The sequence below is a fragment of the Macaca mulatta genome, chromosome X (genome assembly GCF_049350105.2).
Source record: "Macaca mulatta isolate MMU2019108-1 chromosome X, T2T-MMU8v2.0, whole genome shotgun sequence".
NCBI classification, from domain to species: Eukaryota; Metazoa; Chordata; class Mammalia; order Primates; family Cercopithecidae; genus Macaca; species Macaca mulatta.
In genome coordinates this window covers 146,923,979-146,945,840 of record NC_133426.1, presented here as the reverse complement: position 1 = coordinate 146,945,840, position 21,862 = coordinate 146,923,979, and the positions used below count along the sequence as shown (strand labels likewise).

Genomic DNA, 21,862 nt, shown 5'->3' with positions numbered 1-21,862 from the left:
CTTTGCTTGGCCATACTGGAAGTGCCTGGAGGTCCACTGATTTTCCAGGCACCCTTTCCCAAGAAGCGCTGCCTTTCCTGGTGGACACGAGTGGAATTGTGGAGACGTGGAAAAACTCAAACAGCATTGCATACCGATAACGATTTTAAGATTGCTTTATTGGCCCCGGCTTCCTGCAGGTCACCTCGCTTCTGTACAGGTGAGCGCTGTGCCTCTGCAGCCACAGAAGGAACTGGAAAGGGCAAAAGGCCCAGTGGGAGGGCAGGCCTAGCCGTAGGGGGCCGAGTTCCTGGAGTTGCTCCGCAGGGGTGGGGGTTTGGCAGTCTGCTGAGCTGAGCGCGTGAGGAGAGTTGTGGGTTTAGGCAAAGACGGGTGTGGGAGGGGGGTGAGAGGCAAAGAGGCTGACAGCGGTGGCTCAGCAAAGCCCGCTGGAAATGGGACCCCAGTGCGTGGGCAGAGCCTTCCTTCCTCCGGGAAAATGGCAACGTTCGGGTGGTGAGGTCAGCTAGTGAAAGCAGAAAGCAAAGGTTGTCAAATTCCTTGTAGTTGCTGCGCACATAGAGAAAAGAGAGCTAGTGATTAACACCTGAATGCTCTGTGGGTGGAAGGAAACTGAGCGCCAACGTGTGGGCCGAGGGGACTCCCAGTGTATTTTCCAAGAACAGCTCAGCTAACCAAGTGAATAGAATGCGGAAACTTTTTAAAAAGTATCCCCGCAGCCTCCCAAAAAAGAGCAACACCAAACTACGATAGAATACAGTTGCACAGCCCGCAGGAGACTTTATGGTACCTCGAGGACCTTGTTGTCCCACACCTCGCAGCTCCTAGCAACCTTTCTTTAGAGACCATCAACTAAGTTATTACAATCATGCACCCACCAGCCTAGGGTCTTCAGCTCCTTCTGTGACCTGTCAGAAAGAGTTCTTTCGCTGGAGACAGTGTTACGGGCTGGCGGATTGGGGGTGGGGTTCCTACTGAATGCTTCAGGAACTGGAAGGTGCTGTCTCTACCACCCTGTTGAAATGATGGTGACCTTTCCGACTTTTTTTTTTTTTTTTTTTTACAAGGTATGGTTCTACAATAGACCTAAGCCTATGATTTTTTTTTTTATCAAGGCTCTCAATCAGTGGCCTAAATACACAATCTTGGCTAGAAGCCAGAGTAAACAGACAAGGGGTGTTCTCAAGGGAAAAAATAGAAATGACTGCTTTAAGAAACGCAAACTGTTGCGAGTTTGTTTTTGGTTTTGTTGTCTGTTGAAAATCAAAGCGTCTCCGAGAGTCTCCAGGATAAGTTGTTCTCACTTCCTAAAAGCCAGACCCTGAGCTGGGCCTGGCTACACTTGAGAAACCTGAAAGGCGAACGCTAGGCCACAGTCGGAGGGCAACCTTTGCTGACCCCATTGTCAGGCCTCAGCCGGCCCAGGCGAGCCCAAATACCGCCCACCCCACCCCACTCTCCAACTCTCCATCCCCCAAACGGCACAGACACACATCCGTCCCAAACCACCTAGCACGCAGAGGACACCTCTTCTTTCTTCTTCTTCTTTTTTTTTTTTTTTTTTTTTGAGACGGAGTATCTCGATCTTGTCGCCCAGGCTGGAGTGCAGTGGCGCAATCTCGGCTCACTGCAACCTCCGCCTCCCGGGTTCAAGGGATTCTCCTGCCTCAGCCTCCTGAGTAGCTGGGATTACAGGCGCTCGCCACCACGCCAGGCTAATTTTTGTACTTTTAGTAGAGACGGGGTTTCGCCATGTAGGCCGGTCTGGTCTGGAGCTCCTGACCTCAGGTAATCCTCTCGCCTCGGCCTCCCAAAGTGCTGGGATTACAGGCGTGAGCCACCGCGCCCGGTCGAGGGCACCTCTTCTAATAAGTTGGGTCCCAATCACGCCAGGGACCTCGAAAAAGGTCCCCTATGAGCAGTTACTGAAGAGGAATCGATGCAGACACCTCCGCGCGGTCGTGGGACAGCTCCTTTCCTGCTCTTTCTACCAGTAGCTCTAAGGCACAATTGCTGAGTGTTCTTTGCAGATATAAGGCACTTGGGACACACCTGATGTCGGCCAAACCTAGAAACAGGAAGAAGGCAGAGCAGGGTGCCCTATGTACCCAAAGCCCACTGGCCCAGTCACGCTAGACTCTTGGTCCCGGAGTTTTGCTATAACCCGCCCTCTAAGCATAGGCATCACATCTGCTCCGCCGCAAAGCCGCTTGGTCTCTTTCGAAGGTTGGGGCGACCTCCAAGCCCCGGAGGGCGAAACGACAAGAGGCTACGCTGGGTGAAGTTTCCAACGGAAGCCAACAAACGGCGCTATTGTCGCGCCCTGGGTTCTGGGAGCCCCAGGGCTGGATCCAGTCGGAGGGAGCGGGAGCTCTCTAGGGAGGGCGGGGGAATGGGGAGGGGGCCTTGGTAGGGTTCCCAGCCCCAGATCCGGAGCTCTGTGAGCGGCCCAAGGGCACTTGGAGGCAGGAGAGGGCAAGAGAGCTGCTGAGCGCGCTCTCTTCCCCTGAAGAGGTTGAAGGATCGGTCCTGGTTCCCGCTGCGTTCCTCTGCTTTCCTCGCTGGGTGCAGGGTGCGCGTTGGAGACACTGGAGTTGGGGCTCCGCCAGCTGCCTTGCCTTCCCGCAGCCCCGGCCGGAACCGAGGCCTCCTGCACTGTGGTACCTGTCGCAACCTCTCCCGATCCTCAGCGAAGGTTGCGCCGCTGGGCTGGTGCCTAAGCCTGCGCTGCAGGTGGGCTAAGAACTGATTTATTTCCAGCCTTCCCTCATCTCCCCACGCCCGCAATGGTAACCTTGCTTGTCTATTGAAATAATAGTTTGTATTTAGAAAGCGTCCTCCCAAGAGTTTCCAAGGAAATCTGGCGTGGCTCTTACTTGAGAATGTGCAGATCACCCCAGAACCACCAGATACGGAGATTTTATGTATCTACCCCCCCGAGAGGGAGCTGGCCTCAGCGAGAAGTCGGGAGAATTGGGAGAGTGTGCCTGGTCCTGGCAAAAGACTGCTGTAAATCTGGCAGGAGGATGTAGGGCAAAAATGAGCTCACGTAAGCCTCGTGCTAAGTGTGATCAAATGTCAGACAGCTGGGAGCAGTGACTAGTTTCCCCTGTTAATTTGCTGCGGGGAGAGTATCGGCCCAGCACCGTATCCCCTGCCTTGGGAAATATGCAGCCCAGGCGCTGTCACCGCAACGTTTACTTGGGTCCTAAAACTTGGAAAGAAACCTGACATCTGTCAAGCTACTGGACGCCAGGCCGCGCGTCGGTTGGGTAGTTTCCTAAAACTCGCTTCACTTAGCAACAGCCTCCGGGGCCCAGAAAAGCCCAGAGAGGGCATGCGGGGAAGACCGCAGGAGGGCAGGGATATTGCACATTGGCTTCTGTAGGAGAGGATGGATTTGCCTAAGAAAGTTTGACCTTGTCGGCCACTTCGCCAAGAAAACAGGTGCAGGTAGGGATTGCCTAATCATTATGTTTTCTGAGACGTACTTTTCAGCCCATGTTCGCTAAGCGCGCGCGCGGGCGCGCGCACACACACACACAAACTATATCCACATACAGAAACCTTCCAGAGAGTTTACTTAAATTTAAAACCCTAAATCCGTATGCCCATCCAGTTGATCGCAGCCCTTGGCTGCGGAATACTCAGATCAGGTGGAACACAAACTTAAGGGGCAAGTTTCCAGATGCCACACTTCCGGGAGATGATGCCGGCTCAGAGCCGGGATTCTTTTGCCTGCGGTCCGCCTGGCCGAGAGGGGGCTGGCCTGCTCTGCGCCTCCACTTCCCCCCGACCCCACTAACAAGCCGAGGAGGCGTACGTTTTAATTCGTGGGGGAGAGAAAGGCGGATGAGCCCAGCGTGCAGAAGTCCGGAGATCGCGTGGTCTCATTAACGCTAAGAAGCTAGAAACCTGGAATTCCCCCGCGTACCCCCAACCACTTAAGATTATGCTTTCCGTTTAGTTCCCCACCTTTCCACGCGACTGGGGATGGTGGGGGAGCGAGACCCCACACCGTATGGACACCTTATTTTAGTTTCTGCCAAATCTGCCGGGATGGCTTCTCATTCCCACTCGCTACCTCGGGCTGCTCGGAGAGTTTCAAACGCTGTGCCACTCGCTTCAGCTGGCGGTGGCGATTATCGGAGTTTCCTCTCCCCGCAGCCAGAGTTCCCGCGCCGCTTGTCTTTGGCAGATAACCCAACAAGCAAGTGAATGTCCCGCTCCGAATCTCAGGAAGTCTCTAAAACAATAAAAGAGATGGACGGAATCCGTTAGCAGAGCCTGCTCCCGGGGGAGGCGGCGCGGCCGCGCGCCCAGAGTAGCGCTCAGCGGTCCCGGCAGGTGCGGGGGCAGTGGAGGGGGCCCGGCGGTTCGCCCGGAGAACGGCCTCGGCTCCGCTCCGGCCAACGTCGCTCCCCCCCCCAAGAAACTTTTCTTTCACTCTGAGAGGCTCCGTGTTGCCATGAAAACGGATTTTCCAAGGGGCCCGACCCTCCCCCTCAGGGGCATCGGACTGGAAAAACCGAAATGGCCAGAGAGCAGAGACAAAAAGGGGCCGCTAAGCGGGGGCCAGGAGCGAGAGAGCGGAGGCCAGTTCACCCCCTACGTCCCACACATACTCTCCACACCACCTTGTGCGAGCGCCTCCGCCAGGCTCAGGAGACGGGCGACTGACTGCTTGCCCGCCCTCCCGCAAACCCCCAAGAGCCTCACAGCCGAGTGCACCCTGCAGTCCTGAAGCCTGTCTCCCATGCCCGGGCCCCTGACCCACGCTCCGTCCTGGACGCACTGGCCCTCCTAGAGAAAGGTCTGGACAACCAGCGGCCAGTTTCAGGGAGAGCTTCTTGGAGACGCAGCCAGGAGCACTTCCAATGAGCCTGGAGTCCCTAAGCCGGCCTGGGTAGCTGGTGGTGCCCTGTGTTCCTAGCGCTGGCAGCAGATGCGGCCAGAAAACCTCCGTGCAGACAACGGGAAGCTTTGCAGGCTGGCCAGGGGATGGGGCGCCGGTCGGCCTTGACAGGGTTGCAAAGTTGTTTTCTAAATTCCGAAGGCGCCCCTCTGCCCCCTCCCCCCAATCTGCTCGCGTGCCCCCTCCCCCCGCCCCCGTCACCTCCTCAGGTTTCGTTCTTTCAAACTTTTTGAAACCCTAATTGGTGGCCTCTGAGTGGGTCTCGTGGACTCCCGCCTCCTAAGTAACTCTTACCACGTCACTAGGCCAAAGAGGGGAGTGGGGTGAACGAAAGGGCTCCCCGAACTTTTTTTTTTCCAGCCAGGCCGAACTGGGGCTCGGTAATGATTGGCCAGGGCGCATCACTGCGAACCTGTCAATCACGGGTCCTCCGGGTGGCGAGGGGCGGACCAAACGCCAACCCCGGGGGATCCGAGCAGGTATATAAGGGGCCCGGCTAGAGCCCAGCCAGACTGTGAATGCGACCTGCTCGAGACAACGCATCAGGTGCGAGAAGCCCGCGGGTTCCTGCTGACTTGGCGCGGAGCATTTTGATAAGCCTACCCTTCCCGCCGGACTCGCTGGCCCACAGGCCCCCAAGCTCCGCTCCGACGGAATCCCAGGGCCTTTTCACCGTGGCCGCTCCAGCCCCGGGAGCGCCTTCTCCTCCCGCCACGCTGGCGCACCTTCTTCCCGCCCCGGCAATGTACAGCCTTCTGGAGACTGAACTCAAGAACCCCGTAGGGACATCCACACAAGCGGCGGGCACCGGCGGCCCCGCAGCCCCGGGAGGCGCAGGCAAGAGTAGTGCGAACGCAGCCGGCGGGGCGAACGCAGGCGGCGGCAGCAGCGGTGGTTCGAGCGGCGGTGGCGGGGGCACAGACCAGGACCGTGTGAAGAGGCCCATGAACGCCTTCATGGTATGGTCCCGCGGGCAGCGGCGCAAAATGGCCCTGGAGAACCCCAAGATGCACAATTCTGAGATCAGCAAGCGCTTGGGCGCCGACTGGAAACTACTGACCGACGCCGAGAAGCGACCATTCATCGACGAGGCCAAGAGACTTCGCGCCGTGCACATGAAGGAGTATCCGGACTACAAGTACCGACCGCGCCGCAAGACCAAGACGCTGCTCAAGAAAGATAAGTACTCCCTGCCCAGTGGCCTGCTGCCCCCCGGTGCCGCCGCCGCCGCCGCCGCCGCTGCGGCCGCAGCCGCTGCCGCTAGCAGTCCGGTGGGCGTGGGCCAGCGCCTGGACACGTACACGCACGTGAACGGCTGGGCCAACGGCGCGTACTCGCTGGTGCAGGAGCAGCTGGGCTACGCGCAGCCCCCGAGCATGAGCAGCCCGCCGCCCCCGCCAGCGCTGCCGCCGATGCACCGCTACGACATGGCCGGCCTGCAGTACAGCCCCATGATGCCGCCCGGCGCTCAGAGCTACATGAACGTCGCTGCCGCGGCCGCCGCCGCCTCGGGCTACGGGGGCATGGCGCCCTCAGCCACAGCCGCCGCGGCCGCCGCCTACGGGCAGCAGCCCGCCACCGCCGCTGCCGCAGCTGCGGCCGCAGCCGCCATGAGCCTGGGCCCCATGGGCTCGGTAGTGAAGTCTGAGCCCAGCTCGCCGCCGCCCGCCATCGCATCGCACTCTCAGCGCGCGTGCCTCGGCGACCTGCGCGACATGATCAGCATGTACCTGCCACCCGGCGGGGACGCGGCCGACGCCGCCTCTCCGCTGCCCGGCGGTCGCCTGCACGGCGTGCACCAGCACTACCAGGGCGCCGGGACTGCAGTCAACGGAACGGTGCCGCTGACCCACATCTGAGCACCGGCTTGCGCTCGTCCACCCTTGTTCCCCACCCCCACCCCCACCCCCACCTCCCGCCCCGCACCCCCAAGCTGGGACGCCTTGTTTAGCTTTGCTTGCCTGGGACTGTTGCCTTGTACCGATGACGGGGAGGACTGAAAGTTTTGCTGTAGCTGTCGGGTTTTGTACAAAAGCAAAAATAAGTCAGGAGCAGCGAAAATGGGACTTCTAGAGAGCTCTCTTGTCCCACGCCGCTGCTCCTTCTTTCACCTTTGTAGACTGGGAATTGCTGTGTTATTTGCAAAGAAAAAACAGCCCCCCCCCACCCCCACTCCTCCTCCTGAGTTCCTGGGTTATTCTGTTACATTTGAAAATGTTGTCTTGTTAGTTTGCAGTTAGCCAAGGAGTGAATGGGAGAAACATAGTATCGGGTGAGGCTAGTTGGAGAACTGCAACGCCTACGCCCCCAGTCGTGTCGCGTGTTTTTCTCGTGGTTTTTTGGGGGCGCTGACCGCTCCAAGCGGCGCGGCAGCTAAAGCCAATGTTAATTTATAGCCAGGTGTGCGTGTGTCTCCCGCCTCGCCGCCCCTGGCCGCGGGACAGCTTCTGTCCAGTCATGTTGAGTTGGTGATTTCTGCCGTGATCTGTTTGATATTTCGTCGCGCTAATGTGTTCAGATTTCGTTTGGGTAGTGGGGAGGGGCTACTTTGTTTCAGGTGTTTCAAGCTTTTACTCTTACTTCCTAAATGAGAGATCAATAAATTTTATAACCAACATGATGGAGTCCTGATAATTTTGCGGCCCTGAAACTTTTTTGCGGGTTGGGGAGGGGACCAACACTCGGTTTTACAACTGAGATCCCATCCTAGGGACGGGGTGGGACCTGGGGGGAGGCAAGCATAATCTGAAATGGTTTCCTTTTAACTACTGGCGATCCACCATACACTAGCTTCCAATAGTCTCAACTGAAACTCGGAGCAGAAAGCGGCTTGTCTTCTAGGAGCGTCTCCCGAGAGCGGGCACACGGTAGCTAAGGCGCAGAGCCCGCCGCCGCGCACTTGTTGATCGCAGTGAGCGTCTGCTGAAAGTGCTGCCGCAGCCACGCGAGGCGGGGCTGGAAAGGCGCGGCCGCTGAAACCGACCAAAAACGGGGCACTTTTACCTTTGTGCACTGGGGCGGGAAGACATTTGAGCCTAGCTGAAATATTTACAAAACGAAAACCCTTCGGAAATCTCGATGATCCTATTAAAAATAAATGGTTACAGGGATCCCCAGCAGGAAACAAATACATTTCAACCCTGGTAGCTGAACCGCCGAGTCAACATTCAGCGCTGGAAGATTTGGTATTAAAAAGTACTCCTTAGATTTTCAAAGATCTCCGAAACTCCTCCCAGGCGTTTTGTTTTTAACGTGTGAACTCAGTCCACCTATTTGTTTTCCAGAGAAGGCTCCTTTTCATCCAGAGTCTCGAGCCCGCTTTCTACTCCTTCCCCCTCCCCACTTTCCTCCAGTTCCTGACCCTTGGCCATTCCACTGTGCCCCCCGAAGGGCCTTTAGTTTCGCGCCCAGCCACACGGCCCCAGTGTATCTGTTTGGGGCCTAGGAAGAAAACAAATAGAACCAGTGTTTTTTTACCCCCTCCTCAGCTGTTTGAGGTGATTTCCTTAATCCCTTTAATCCTGTTACCTCGCTATCCCAGAATAACTAAACTCAGCCTTTCCAATAAGCTTGGCCTGGTGCACTGTTTTTATCCTCATCCACTACTGACCACAGGTTTCTTTGCTTGAGGTCTGCTGGGACCCTAGGCGACAGAGTCTCCCGTAAATTGGTCCGAATTCCACATTTCCAGCCGGCTTCCTTTGTGCGAGCCAGTCATTCACCTGCGGGCCGGGGAGGGCCTGGGGGGTGGGGTGGGGAGGGGGCTTTCTGAGGCTTCGGGGGTCGTGCCCGCTTTTTACACATCACTGAGGATCCTGGAGACTAAACCCACTCCGCCTCTCCAAGAAAGGTTGGGTCTCCCTGGGAAGGCAGCACCAGCCCCCTAAGACATTTCCACTGCCACCCCTCACCCCCCTCACTCCAATCCCTACCGTGCAGCATGGGGTGGGAGGGGGCCGGCGTTGATTTACAGACCCATACGCTTTGCCCTCCACCCAGTCCTCCTCCTGGTCCTGCCGCGCGTCCAGGCTCGAGCTCGGGCTGGGGCCCCTGTTCGGGTTCAATCTCTGCCTCGGTACCACTCCCCCTTTTCCCAATCCCGGGAACACAGACCTCGCGCCCCTCCTGGCTGGTTGGTGCTTCAACTCTTGCTGCTGTGATCGGAGCAAACCCGCAAGCTGCCTGATCAGTGAGTCTGATCTCCCCTTGCCCCTCAACCCGGGTGCTCCAAAAACCCAGGGGCGAGAGGAAACTCTTTTGTCCTATCTATCCCCCCATCATATTTTTCACCGTGTTTGGCCTTCAATAAAATACCTGTCCGTAGGTTACTCTGCGTTTCCAATTGCTAGCAATTGTGGACTCAAGTTTGGTCTGAAATGACTCCAGGAAAGGGAGGATAAAAACAAGCAATTCGCCCCCACTGTGGGAGGCGGTGCCAACAGGGGAATAAACTCTGACACTGCTTCTTTCGAAGAGTCCATTGTGCTGCTGCCTTCTTAGAAGTGCCAGGGTCACCCTTTCAGCGTGCCTCACATACTGCTCACTCTCTCTCTAAACATCCATGGCTTTGTGCTTCACTTTGTCTGATTTCCAAATTGCCTTTAAGAGAAAAGATTTCATCAATCAGCACATTAGGAGGATTTAAATACAGATGAAAGATTTTTTTTTTCTACCCTTCAGCAATAGGGAAGAGAACTGAACTGAACTAGAGTGAAACTTTCATCTTCTAGGCCGGAGTTTTCAAACTGGGGCCCCTCCCCCACTCCTCCCCACTCACGTCTATCAGGGGAACTGTACCTTAATCAGTTTTATACATTGGGGTTCTGATAAGGTTTAATTTATAACAAGCGTTCTGCTGCTTAAACAGCAACAATAATGAAATCTGGTCAAACTCTAATTCCTCCTCCCTCCTCTTCCTTGTTTTACACAGGAGGAAACTGGCCCCAAAAGGGGAAATGACGGTGCTCAAGGTTGCGTAGCTGGTTCTACCGCGGCGCAGTGGAACCACACTCCCAGGGCTGGCAGGATACTCTCTCCTCTGCCGGCCACAAAACCAAGAGAGAAACCAGTGAAATCACAGCCCCAGCTGCCCCTCAAAGCCATTATCCAGCGGGGCGGGCCTCTAGAGAGAGGTCATTCCTGACACAGAGACACCTACTAGCCACCTCTTGGTGAATGAAAGTGATGTGGGAAGCATCAAGTCCTTACCGAGGAAAATGACTAGTCCATTTTGTGGCTTCTATGACAGGCGCAGAGCTACTTTTTGGTGGGAATTACCCTAGGAAGAGTTCTGCTTTCCTATCTTCTGACTATACAACTTCCTTCATTAATCCCCCTTCTAGAAATCTAGGAGGAGGTGAAGGTGGGGGCTGAAGAGGCGCATCCAAAATGCAGCCAAAGATTTATAGCAAAGATGTTCATCACAGCCCTTCTTATGCAAAAAAGTTCCAAACAGACCAAATGTCCAACAGATGGAGAAAGGTTAAGTAAAATGTTTTAAAAAGGCTACTTTGCAGATATGAAAATCATTTACAGAGAAATTTTTAATGACATGGGAAAAAGCTTAAAGCACAAAACGTAAACAGCAAGATACACAGAACTATATTCAGTGTATATGACCTTGACTGTTTAAGTATATTTGACTGGAGAGACATGCAAAAATGCAGGGTAGTGTTATAAATACTGGTTAGTCGTCCTTCTTGTACTTTCCAACTTTCTCTAATAAGATTGCATTCCTGTTATCAGTAGAAAAGGCAGGTTTAAAATATATTCTCTCCCTATCACAAATACAAAATTGTGTCTCCTTGTGAAAGAGAAAAAGTTCAAGCCTTTCCTTCAGCTATTTTGGGGCGAGGAGGGGGCAGGGAGCCCCAGGAGCAGTAATCCTCTAGCTTTTCTCCAGGTTGGGGCCTGCAGTTAACACAAGCAGGACAAGCACACCAGAGCAACCCCCTGCCAATTCCCCTCCTCAGTAAGCAGGAGCAGGATCAGATTAGTGAGCAGCTCCGTCATTCTTCAGACCCACTCACTGGAGAAAAAGACCTCCTTGGGCGCCAAGCTGAACAGCCTGGGCTGCGGGGAGCTGGGGCCACTGAGGAACCAGAAGGCGCTTAAATGCAGGGGCCCGATCAACCCTCACTGCCCTCTTGAGAAGGGGGCAGAGAGCTAGCCCAGGGGTGGGTTCCCTGGTCAGGCAGAGGAGAGGTTAGGTGAGCACCAACCAGCTGAGTGGAATACATACAACATGCTGTGTCTCTCCTTTCCATCGTCACCATCCTCATCCACACCACCAGTGTCATTTCTTGTTGGACCTCTGCCATGGCCTTCTTCTACCTGTTCTCACTACTTCTACTTGGCCTGCTTCAACCCATTTTCCCTAGAACATTCACTCCACTTGCCCAACATAAATCCTTTCATTGTTACTTTTTAAAGAACTTTCTGGTGGCTTCCTATTGATTGCACTTTAAAAAATATCCCAACTCTCAAAAGCATTGCCTGATCCAGCTCTTGCCTACCTCTCTGGGTTCAACTCCTTGGACCTCTTACTCTTCCTTCACTCAACCTCAGCCTGGATTCCTTTTGAGAAATGTTTGTTGAATAAATAGATTATGGTTTGTGTTAGTTTCACATGTTAACACATTTTAAAGTCTAGTAATTGTCTTAAATAAAGATTATTATGCACAGTACATATTTTACTTTTTGCATCTGTAGGATTTCCCCCAAATCCACACACCAAGCACAGATTTCCTAACAATTACATCTATTGGCAAAAATGCATGGTCTCTTGCCTCAGGGCTTTTGAACTTGCTATTTCCTCTACCTAGAATGTTCTTTTCCAAGCTTGTTTCTCAAATAGTCCAGTGTCCTTCTGAACATCCCAGCTCACTCACCACTTTTTTTTTTTTTATAGAGATGAGGCCTCACTATGTTGTCCAGGGTGGTCTCGAACTCCTGGGCTCAAGCAATCCTCCTGCCTCAGCTTCCCAAAGTGCTGAAATTACAGGTGTGAACCTCCACACTCAGCCACTTTTTCTTTTCTTATTTTTGGAGAGACAGGGTCTTGCTATGTGGCCCAGGTTGGTCTCCAACTCTTGGCCATAAACAATCCTCCAACCTCAGCCTTCCAAAATTCTGAGATTACAGGCATGAGGCATGATGCCTATCCCTAGCACCACTTCTTTTAGAAAGGTTTTCATGGTGCCCTTCTCCAGAATAGGACAGATCTCCTTGTTATAAGCTGTCATAGCTCTGGGTGCCTTTCCAGGCACTGATTCCACTGATTATTTTAATTAATTGTATGATTCTGCCTCTTGTCTGCTTTCTAGTCTGTGAGTTCCATGAAGGCAAAGATCATGTCTACTCTTCACCAATACTCAGCACAATGCCTGTTTTATAGGAGGCTCTCAGAATATTAATGAGTGTTTATTGCATGTTTAGGAATGGGTGCCCTGGGGACTTGAAGCCGATAGGATCAGTGAAAATCAAGATTGAATTTATAATTTTTTGTCTCCATTTCTTACCAGCTGTGGGCTCTTGAGGACATCACTTACTCTGAGCCTCGATTTGTTGAAATGTCAAGTGGGGACAACAATGTGTCCAGTTTGTGGTTAAGGATTCAATAAAAAACAGTGCTTTGGCCAGGCACGGTGGCTCATGCCTGTGATCCCCGCACTTTGGGAGGCCGAGGCGGGCGGATCACGAGGTCAGGAGATTGAGACCATCCTGGCTAACATGGTGAAACCCCGTCTCTACTGAAAATACAAAAAATAGCCGGGCGTGGTCCTGTAGTCTCAGCTACTTGGGAGGCTGAGGCAGGGAATGGTGTGAACCTGGGAGGTGAAGCTTGCAGTGAGCCGAGATGGCACCACTGCACTCCAGCCCGGGTGACAGAGCGAGACTCCATCTCAAAAAAAAAAAAAAAAAAAAAATTAAAAAAAATATTAAAAATAAAAAACCCCACAAAAAACAACAACCAAAAAAACAGTGCTTTGAGGGCTAAGCACAGTGCCTGGCACACATTGTGCAGTATGCGTTAGTTATTATTCTCTTTGTAAATTTGAAAAAAAAAAAAAACTTTTTTTAGGGACAGGATCTCGCTACGTTGCCAGGCTAGAGTGCAGTGACTATTTACAGATTCCATCATAGTACACTGCAGCCTCAAACTCCTGGGCTCAAGCAATCCTCCTGCCTCAGCCTCCTGAGTAGCTGGGACCACAGGCACATGCCACCACATTTGGCTTATGTAAGCTATTATGATCACTTTCTCAATAGCCTCTGTTGACCTTTCAGAAAAGAGGGAGTGTTCTCTGGTCAGATTGTGTACTTCCCACCATGAGTGATGCTTCTCATTGCTGAGGCTAGTTCTTGATATAAAAGAAGGCACAATCAGTCTTCACCATTAATAATGAAAAGAAAGCCATATGACACCACAAGCATAAACAGACACACAAAAATAAATAAACTGAACTTCATAAAAATTAAAAATGTTTTGCTTCAAAGAACACCATCAAGAAAGTGAAAAGACAACCTGCAGAATTGAAAAAAATATATGCAAATCACATATCTGATCAGGGGTTTATGTCTAGACTATATAAAACCTCTTGAAACGAAATAATACAAACACAACTCAATTAAAAATGGGCAGAGGACTTGAGTAGACATTTTTTTCCCAAGGAAAATATACAGATGGACAATAAGCCTATGAAAAGATGCTAAACATCATTAGTCATCAGGGAAATGCATATCAAAGCCAGAATGAGATACCACTCACAAATAACATGGTTATTATAATAACAATTTAAAAGTAGACAGTAACAAGTGTTGCCAAAGATGTGGAAAAATTGGAATCTTTATTCAGTGCTAGTGAGAGTGCAAAACTCTTTGAAACAAGTCCAGTAGTACCTTAAAAGGTTCAGCATTGATTTACCATATGACCCAGCAATTCCGCTCTAAGGAATATCCGAGAAAAATGAAAACATATTTTCACGCAAAAATCTGGAAACTAATGTTAGTAACAGCATTATTCATAACAGTCCAAAGTAGAAACAACCTAAATGTCGATTACGTGATTAATAGGTACGTAAAATTCAATATATCCATACAATGAATAGTATTCTGCAATGAAAATAAATTGAGTACTAGTATATACAGGGGCTAGTATACACACACATATTTCGTTGTTCTGTCTGCTGAGAGGACCTGGAAGCAAAGACATCCCAGTTACAGTGAATACACCCAGTGCCCAGATCTTAGTTTATAATATTATTCTTCAATAAAAGGAACCAGGGATCTTTGGGAAAATGACTGATTCTAGGACTGGGGCCAGAAATATACAAAATAAGCCTGTTGCATCTTGCAGTGATGGAAAGTAAGGGAAGGAAAAAGAGTTAGACAGAGAGAGAGAGAGAGAGAGAGAGAAAGACAAACAGGGAGAGGGAGAGAGAAGACAAATAAACTACAGTGATGCTCTGTGTCAAAGGAACATGGTAGCCGATTAAAATAGCTCCCAGTGACCAAACTGGAACAATTTGAGAAACAAAATGAATAAAGCAGTATCGGATTATAACCTAAAGTATTAACAATGCGTGTATCCACACTGATATAAATAAACAAGACAATAAATAAATGAGAGGAGAGGAAGAGACAAATCTGTGCAGAAGAAGTCCAAGTAATTTATGTAGATAGTCTGGATCAGGGTAGTGGAGCACAACTCCCTAGGCCTTAAGTGTGGGCTACTCACAGTGAGTACCTTCCAAAGAGTACTGTATGGAAAAGAGGCAAAAAGGATAACTGCAGTGGGGAAACCCAACAAACCCTATCAAATCCAGATTATCAAGGTCAACATCAACAGTCATAAATATGTTGATAGTATGTAGCCTTGATATGATGTGATGAGAATGGCACTTTACCTCTGCAGTCTTCCTCCCCAAAACAATTATCCCAGTCTAATCATGAGAAAAGCGTCAGACAAATTCTAGTTGAGGGACATTCTACAAAACACCTGATCAGCAATCCTCAAAACTGTCAAGGTCATCAAAAACAACAAAAGGCTAGGAAACAGCCATGAGTAGCCTAAGCAGACTTGACTACTATCGTAATGTAAATGTATTATGGTATTCTGATAGGATCCTGGAAAAGAAAAAGGACTTTTGGGAAAACCTGAGGAAATTTGAATAAAGTATGGAGTTATATAGTAATAACATATCAGTATTGGTTCATTAATTATAACATATGTACCGTACTAATGTAAGACGTTAATTATAAGGGAAATGGGATATGGCGTTATATGGGAACTCTCTGTACAATCTTCCCAATTTTTCTGTAATTCCAAAACTGTTCTGAAAAGTAAAGTTTATTCTTTATTTTTTTGAGACAGGGTCTCCTTTTGTCACTCGGGGTGGAGTGCAGTGGCACGATCTCGGCTCACTGTAACCTCCACCTCCGGGGTTCAAATGATTCTCCTGTCTCAGCCTCCCCGGTAGCTGGGACTACAGGCATGCACCACCATGCCCAGCTGATTTTTGTATTTTTAGTAGATACGGATTTTTGCCATGTTGGCCAGGCTGGTGTCAAATTCCTGGCCTCAAGTGATCTGCCCACCTTGGTCTCCCAAAGTGCTAGGATTACAGGTGTGAGTCACTGTGCGTGGCTTAATTTTATTTTTTGAGACTGAGTCTTACTCTGTCTCCCAGACTGGAGCGTAGTGGCTCCGTCACTGCTCACTGCAGCCTCAACCTCCCAACCTCCTGGGCTCAGGTGCTTCTCCTGCCTGAGCCTCCCAAGTAGCTGAGACTACAGGTATGTTCCACCACAGCTAGCTAATGTTTTTTATTTATTCTTCATAGAGATGAGGTCTCACTATGTTGCCCAGGCTGGTCTTGAACTCCTGGGCTCAAGCAATCTTTCCACCTCGGCCTTCAACGTGCTGGGATTACAGGTGTGAGCCACCATGCCCAGTCAAGTTGTTTTTTGAAAAATAAATGCTGAACATCGATGAACCTTGAAAACATTAACAAGTGAAAGAAGCCAACTGTAAAAGATTACATATTGTATGATTCAATTTGTATGAATATCCAGAATAGGCACATCTATAGAAACAGAAATTAGATTAGTGGTTGCCTATGGCTGGAGGGGTTGGGAGGAAATAGAGAGTTACTGCTAATTTGTATAGGGTTTCAGAGAGTTACTGCTAATGTGTATAGGGTTTCTTTTTTGCATGGTAAAAATGCTCTAAAATTGATTGGGATGATGGTTGCACCACTGGAAATATTCTAAAACCCATTGAATTTTAAATTTTACATGGATGAATTTTATGGTATTAAATTATATTCAATAAAGTGGCTATTTGAATTTAAAAAAACACCTGGGGCTCTGGTGGCTGATACTAGGAGAGGTGTTTGAGAGAAACCTGTCCAGCGCTAGGGACTATTGTACTAACCAGCTGCTACCTCAATCCAAATGCATTCTGCTAACCTAGTCTGTTAGAACAGGAAAAGTCCTCAGAAATCATCTAATCCAGCACTCTCACTTTACAAACAGGGAAACTGAGGCCCAGAGAGATACAGGCATAACAAGGTCACATAGCTTGTTAATGCCAGAGTCAGCAAACTAGATCTTGGGTATTCTCCCTCCCTGTTCAATGATTTTTACAACTACCCTCAACCTGCCTTTAATAAGGCTGAATGCGTTCTTTTCACCTCCACCAGAAACACTTTCTCAGTTTGAGGGTGTATAGAAAAGGACAAAACATTCCCAAAAGAAAAACAAAGTAATCTTTTTAGTTACTAAAAGTCTAGAATTTCAAATTGGGTTTTTGTGGTAGCAACTCTCCTCAAAAATTTTAAAAGTGAGAACTTCTGTATTAAATAAAATTTTCATTGACAAAAGGGTCCTATTTAAAGAAGTAATTAAGAGCTTGTTTCTTTTTAAAGTATGTATTCTCTATGAAAATGTCAATCAAATGTAACTGAAGTTTAAATTACCATGTTTATTTTACTCTTACATTTTATTAACTGATGACAAATATGCTTTTATACGTGGATCTTGGCAATCCCCGATGAGCAAAAATAAAAAGTGTATAATACTTATTAAACAGTATTCAAAACATTTAATGAACTTCAGTTTTTATCTAAACATGAAACCTTCAAGGACTTTTGAAATATGTTAAAAAGCTTTGCTAACGCCCATGATTTATTTACTCTATAAACACTTTTGAGGCAACCTATGTGTCAGGAAGTGTGCAACGATCTAGGAACAAAAGGAAGTCATGTGGCTCACAATGTAGGTTTGGAGAGAGAAGGTCACCAGGCCTCATTCTTGAGACAAAATGAAATGGGAACCATTTCATGGTAGAGCCAGGGTTCATGAGAGAGTCAAAGAAGGGGCTTCCTAGAGAAGAGAATATTTAAGCTGAGCCTTATAATATACATAGAAATTTCACAGGAAAAGAAGGGGTGGTGGGCATTCCGGGCTGATAGAACAGCATGCAAAACACACAGCCATCTATCTTGGAGTCAGGGAACTTTATGTGGTTAAAGAACATGGCTTTGGAGGGAGCAGATAGAGTGACGTCACAGGAAATGAGGCTGGAGAGGTAGAAAAGGTCGCATTCGTGGACCTTGAATGTCATGCTAAGGGGTTGTGACTTGATTCTGTACTCAGTGGAAACCATGAAATGATTTTGGTCAGTGCTTTATAAAGATCAAGCTGACTATGTTGTGAAGGACAAATTGTACAAGGCTAGAGGCAGAGAGAATAGCCAAGAGACTGTTTGATTTTGGTTAAGGCAAGAAAGCAATCTCTAACTGAGTCCAGTAGCAATGAGCATGGGAAGTGGTAAGATCAAGAGGTAGGTAAGCAGGGTGAGTCTCTTCTTCACCCTGGCTGGGGGTGACTAGAGACAGAGGTAGCATGAACAGAGATAGCACAAGAAAAGGAGTTTAAGTTCTTAACTTTTTTTTTTTTTTTTTTTTGAGACAGAGTCTCACTCTGTCACTCAGGCTGGAGGGCAGTGGCACAATCTCGGCTCACTGCAACCTCCGACGCCCGGGTTCAAGAAATTCTCCCTCAGGCCGGGCGCGGTGGCTCACGCCTGTAATCCCAGCACTTTGGGAGGCCGAGGCGGGCGGATCACAAGGTCAGGAGATCGAGACCACGGTGAAACCCCGTCTCTACTAAAAATACAAAAAATTAGCCGGGCGAGGTGGCAGGCGCCTGTAGTCCCAGCTACTCGGGAGGCTGAGGCAGGAGAATGGCGTGAACCCGGGAGGCGGAGCTTGCAGTGAGCTGAGATCGCGCCACTGCACTCCAGCCTGGGCGACAGAGCGAGACTCCGTCTCAAAAAAAAAAAAAAAAAAAAAGAAATTCTCCCTCAGCCTCCCGAGTAGCTGGGATTACAGCTGCCCACCACCTTGCCCAGATAATTTTTGTATTTTTAGTAGAGACGGGGTTTCACCATGTTGGCCAGGCTGTTCTCGAACCCCTGACCTCGTGATCTGCCCGCCTCGGCCTCCCAAAGTGCTGGGATTACAGGCATGAGCCACCGCACCTGGCCAGTTCTTAAACTTTTAAAGTGAAAAGAATGGATTTTGATATGTGACTTTAGTTTGATACTATATGTTTCCATGTATAATCACATTAATATCTACATCACTTTTGTTCAAATGAACCATTGCCCCATCAAATTTAATGTGGTTTTGTAAGTTAATAAAAACATATTCCATCTACTAGCATTGCTCAATAGAAAATGATTCTATTTGTTGCTTTATTAATTGTGCAATTGAAATACCATTATTTGCAAGTAGATAGTTCCAAACATTCAGAATTGGTCTGTGCATTCTTTTCTGAGAAGACCTCTAAGGTGCTTTCTAACTTTAAGATTCTTCTATGAGAGTCTATGTGCAGGAACAGGATATCTGTAATGTCAAAAGCCCCAAGCAGCTCAGCAAAATTGGAATAGTAACAAACTTCTGTGCTCACACCCTGGGTAGGATAATGTTGTCAACACTTCCAGCAGAGCTGATAGAGCTGTCTTTCAGTCTGTCTGCAGGCTCTGTTTACATTCTGCAGGTTAGCTAGAAACACACTCACCACTACCAACCCCTGATAAAGATCTCTGGGTCAACTTGACATCTTCTAGACTCTTCATGTACTGTGTTTCTTCTAACAAGCTCTCCTGCTATGCCACATTATATAATTTCTTTGGGAAGAATAAATTAGGCTGAGTGTGTAAACAACATATGAACTCTAGAGATGTTGCTAATAATTACAAGCAGCAGAAATCAACAGCAGATTTATGCAGCACTCTTAAAAAGGGAACTTGTCCAATTTGGAGAGGGCTCACGTTAATCTGAAAGGTGAAGAGACTCACTCATATTTGGAGTCTTTAGTGAGGTAAAATGAAAACCCAAATATGGCTGCAAAGATAAGGAAATTTTTTTTAAGGATGCGATGTAGTTGCTTAGGAGAAGATATACATACATAGTACACACAAAAACACATACAATAACACTAGTTTGATGAAACGTTGAGGATCTCCAGGACTTCAGTGTTGCACTTCCTAAGCCACCTCTACATTAATATTCCTAAATGTCCAGTCCATATGATTCTCCTAAACCTCCGCCCTTTGAATCCAGCTGCCTCCTAAGTATATTCCCAGGGGTGTCCCACAGGCCCTCAAACTTTGGCCAGCAAACTAGTGTATCATATTCCTCCCCAAAGAGACACCTCCTACTTTATTTTCCATTTTAATTAAACAGCGTCGATGTCTGCCTAGCTATCTGTTTAATTCTCACACACCAACCCAGCTTGTTCACATTTTCAGAATTCACCTGCTTATCATTGCCACTGCTTTATTGGGGCTTATATTACTTATCCATTGCTGTGTAAGAAATTATCTCAAATGTTGGCAGTATAAAACAACAGATATCCTACTTGTTAATTTCAGTTTCTGTGGCTCAGGAATCTTGGTGTGGCCCACCTGGTTCAGGATCTCTTACAAGGACTCAGTCAAGGAGTTAGCCAGGACTGCAGTTATCTCAAGGTTCCATTGGGGTAGGATCCATTTCCCAGGTCACTGACGTGGCTGTCGGCCTGCCTCAGAAGATCTACTTCCGAGTTCACTCAAGTGGCTGATCGGCAGGCCTCTGGGTCTAGCTGGGTTTTGGCCAGAGATATAAGCCACTTGCCATCTGAACCTCTCCATAGGGCCACTCATGACATGGCAGCTGGTTTTGGAAGTCATAGCCTTTCTGTAACCTAATCTCAGAAGAGACATCCATCACCTTTACTGTATTCTGTTTATAGGAGTGAGACATTAGGGGCAGGCCACACTCAAGGGGAGGGGAATAAACAGGGGCCTGAATGTCAGCAGGCAGAGATCATTAGAAACCAACCTAAAGCCTTTCAACCAGAAGGTCCTTATCTTTGGCTGGAATGTAATGCAGGCACTAACATCCCACTGGCCTCCAGGGTTCCAGGGTCACCTTGCTCCAGGTCATCTTTCATATTGAAACCGGAGCAGTTTTCCTATGAAAACAATCTGATTATATGATGCTGCTGCTAAAAACCAACTCTGTTGGCAACCTGTGCTACCCACAGGACAAAATACAAGCTCCTTGGCAAGCCATCCAAGGCCCTCCATGATCTGTTCCTGACTTCTTAGCTCCTTGGTCTTGTTTCATATTAACACACTCTTCCTCTAGAGCAATACCAAATTTCTCACGATTCCCAGGTTCCCTGAAACAAACCAGGTTCTTCTAGGTCCTTCGACAATTTCAGAGGCAGTGAAGAGTGTATGCTCCTCTGGCTGCCTGGTCTTGTTTTCTGCCTCTCATCCTTCGAGGCACAGCTTCAGTGGCCCCTCCTTTCAGATTCTTACCCTGACTATCCCTGTCTTTGTGCCTCCCAAGCTCTTTGTATGTAGTTCCATTTGAGGAACTTACACAGTGCCTAGCATACATGATGAGACACTTGATGCCACTTTGTCATTTTCTTGAATAAAACCAAATAGAGCTAGAGCTGTACAAAAGAAAAAAAAGGCAAAGAATATTGAAGTTCAAATGAGGTAGGACTTGGAGGGCTTGAGAGGAGAAAGGAAAGCATTTGTTTGAGGTTACACTGCTTTTCAGTGACTGAGTTGGAACAACTAACAAGCTTAGCCAGACCTCCTTCCATCAACTCAAGTGCTCTTGCTACTCCTACCAAAGTACCTTCACTGCTTTTAGGCTCCCTGTTGCCCCCTAAAATCTATGATTCACCAAAGGTAGGAAAAATTGAAGTTTAAAAATAAGCCTGCAGGTGATGCTTCTCCGTTCCTGTTAGAATCAACATGCGTCCTATTATTATCTCCATCTTGTGTGAACATAGACTTCCTGCATGATAAGGTGGCGAGAATCACATTCTAATTTGGGGTAAATAAATCAGAAGAAATTCCATCCACTTTTCAGTTTTTGTTGGAGGGCTGAATTTGTTTGCAGGAGTTTATGGTCCTGGAGGACCACTCTCGGGCCTCCTCCAGTAACTGCATTCTTCTCCGTTTTCTGTAGGTTCGCTCAGCATTCTCCTTTCTGGGTACATGGATTTCCATTTCCAGAGCTACAAGCTTCAGGAAATGTATGGACAGCAGAAGGTTCTCCTTTCCTTCTTCTTCCTTTTCTACTGAATATGAAAAAGAGCTGTCCTAGAGATAACAAGGACTTGCAGCATGTGATGCCTGAATAGCTACAGCAGCAAGGGCAATTCCAGTGACAGTGCAGGCTCTAAAATCAACAAGAATGAGGAATCTGACAGGAGGTGCTGAGGAGGAATATGCTGCAACAGCTCACGAGGTGCTGATGGCGGGAGGGCTGTGGCAGGGCAGCTGGTTGTGTGTTAAAATCCCAAAGATATGGTGAGGTTCTTGCTAGATATTGTGTACTTTCAGTGGGGAGAGGAAAGAATTAGGGCTCA

The 21,862-nt window shown here is 48.8% G+C and overlaps 1 protein-coding gene across 1 annotated transcript; it reads left to right on the top strand.

Annotated features, from left to right (window-relative positions):
- Positions 1-5,377: 5,377 nt before the first annotated feature.
- SOX3 (SRY-box transcription factor 3) lies at positions 5,378-7,530 on the top strand. The gene has a single exon (NM_001193752.1). It carries the CDS (start codon positions 5,434-5,436, stop codon positions 6,772-6,774), a length of 1,341 nt encoding a protein of 446 aa, NP_001180681.1. The 5' UTR covers positions 5,378-5,433; the 3' UTR covers positions 6,775-7,530.
- Positions 7,531-21,862: the final 14,332 nt, after the last annotated feature.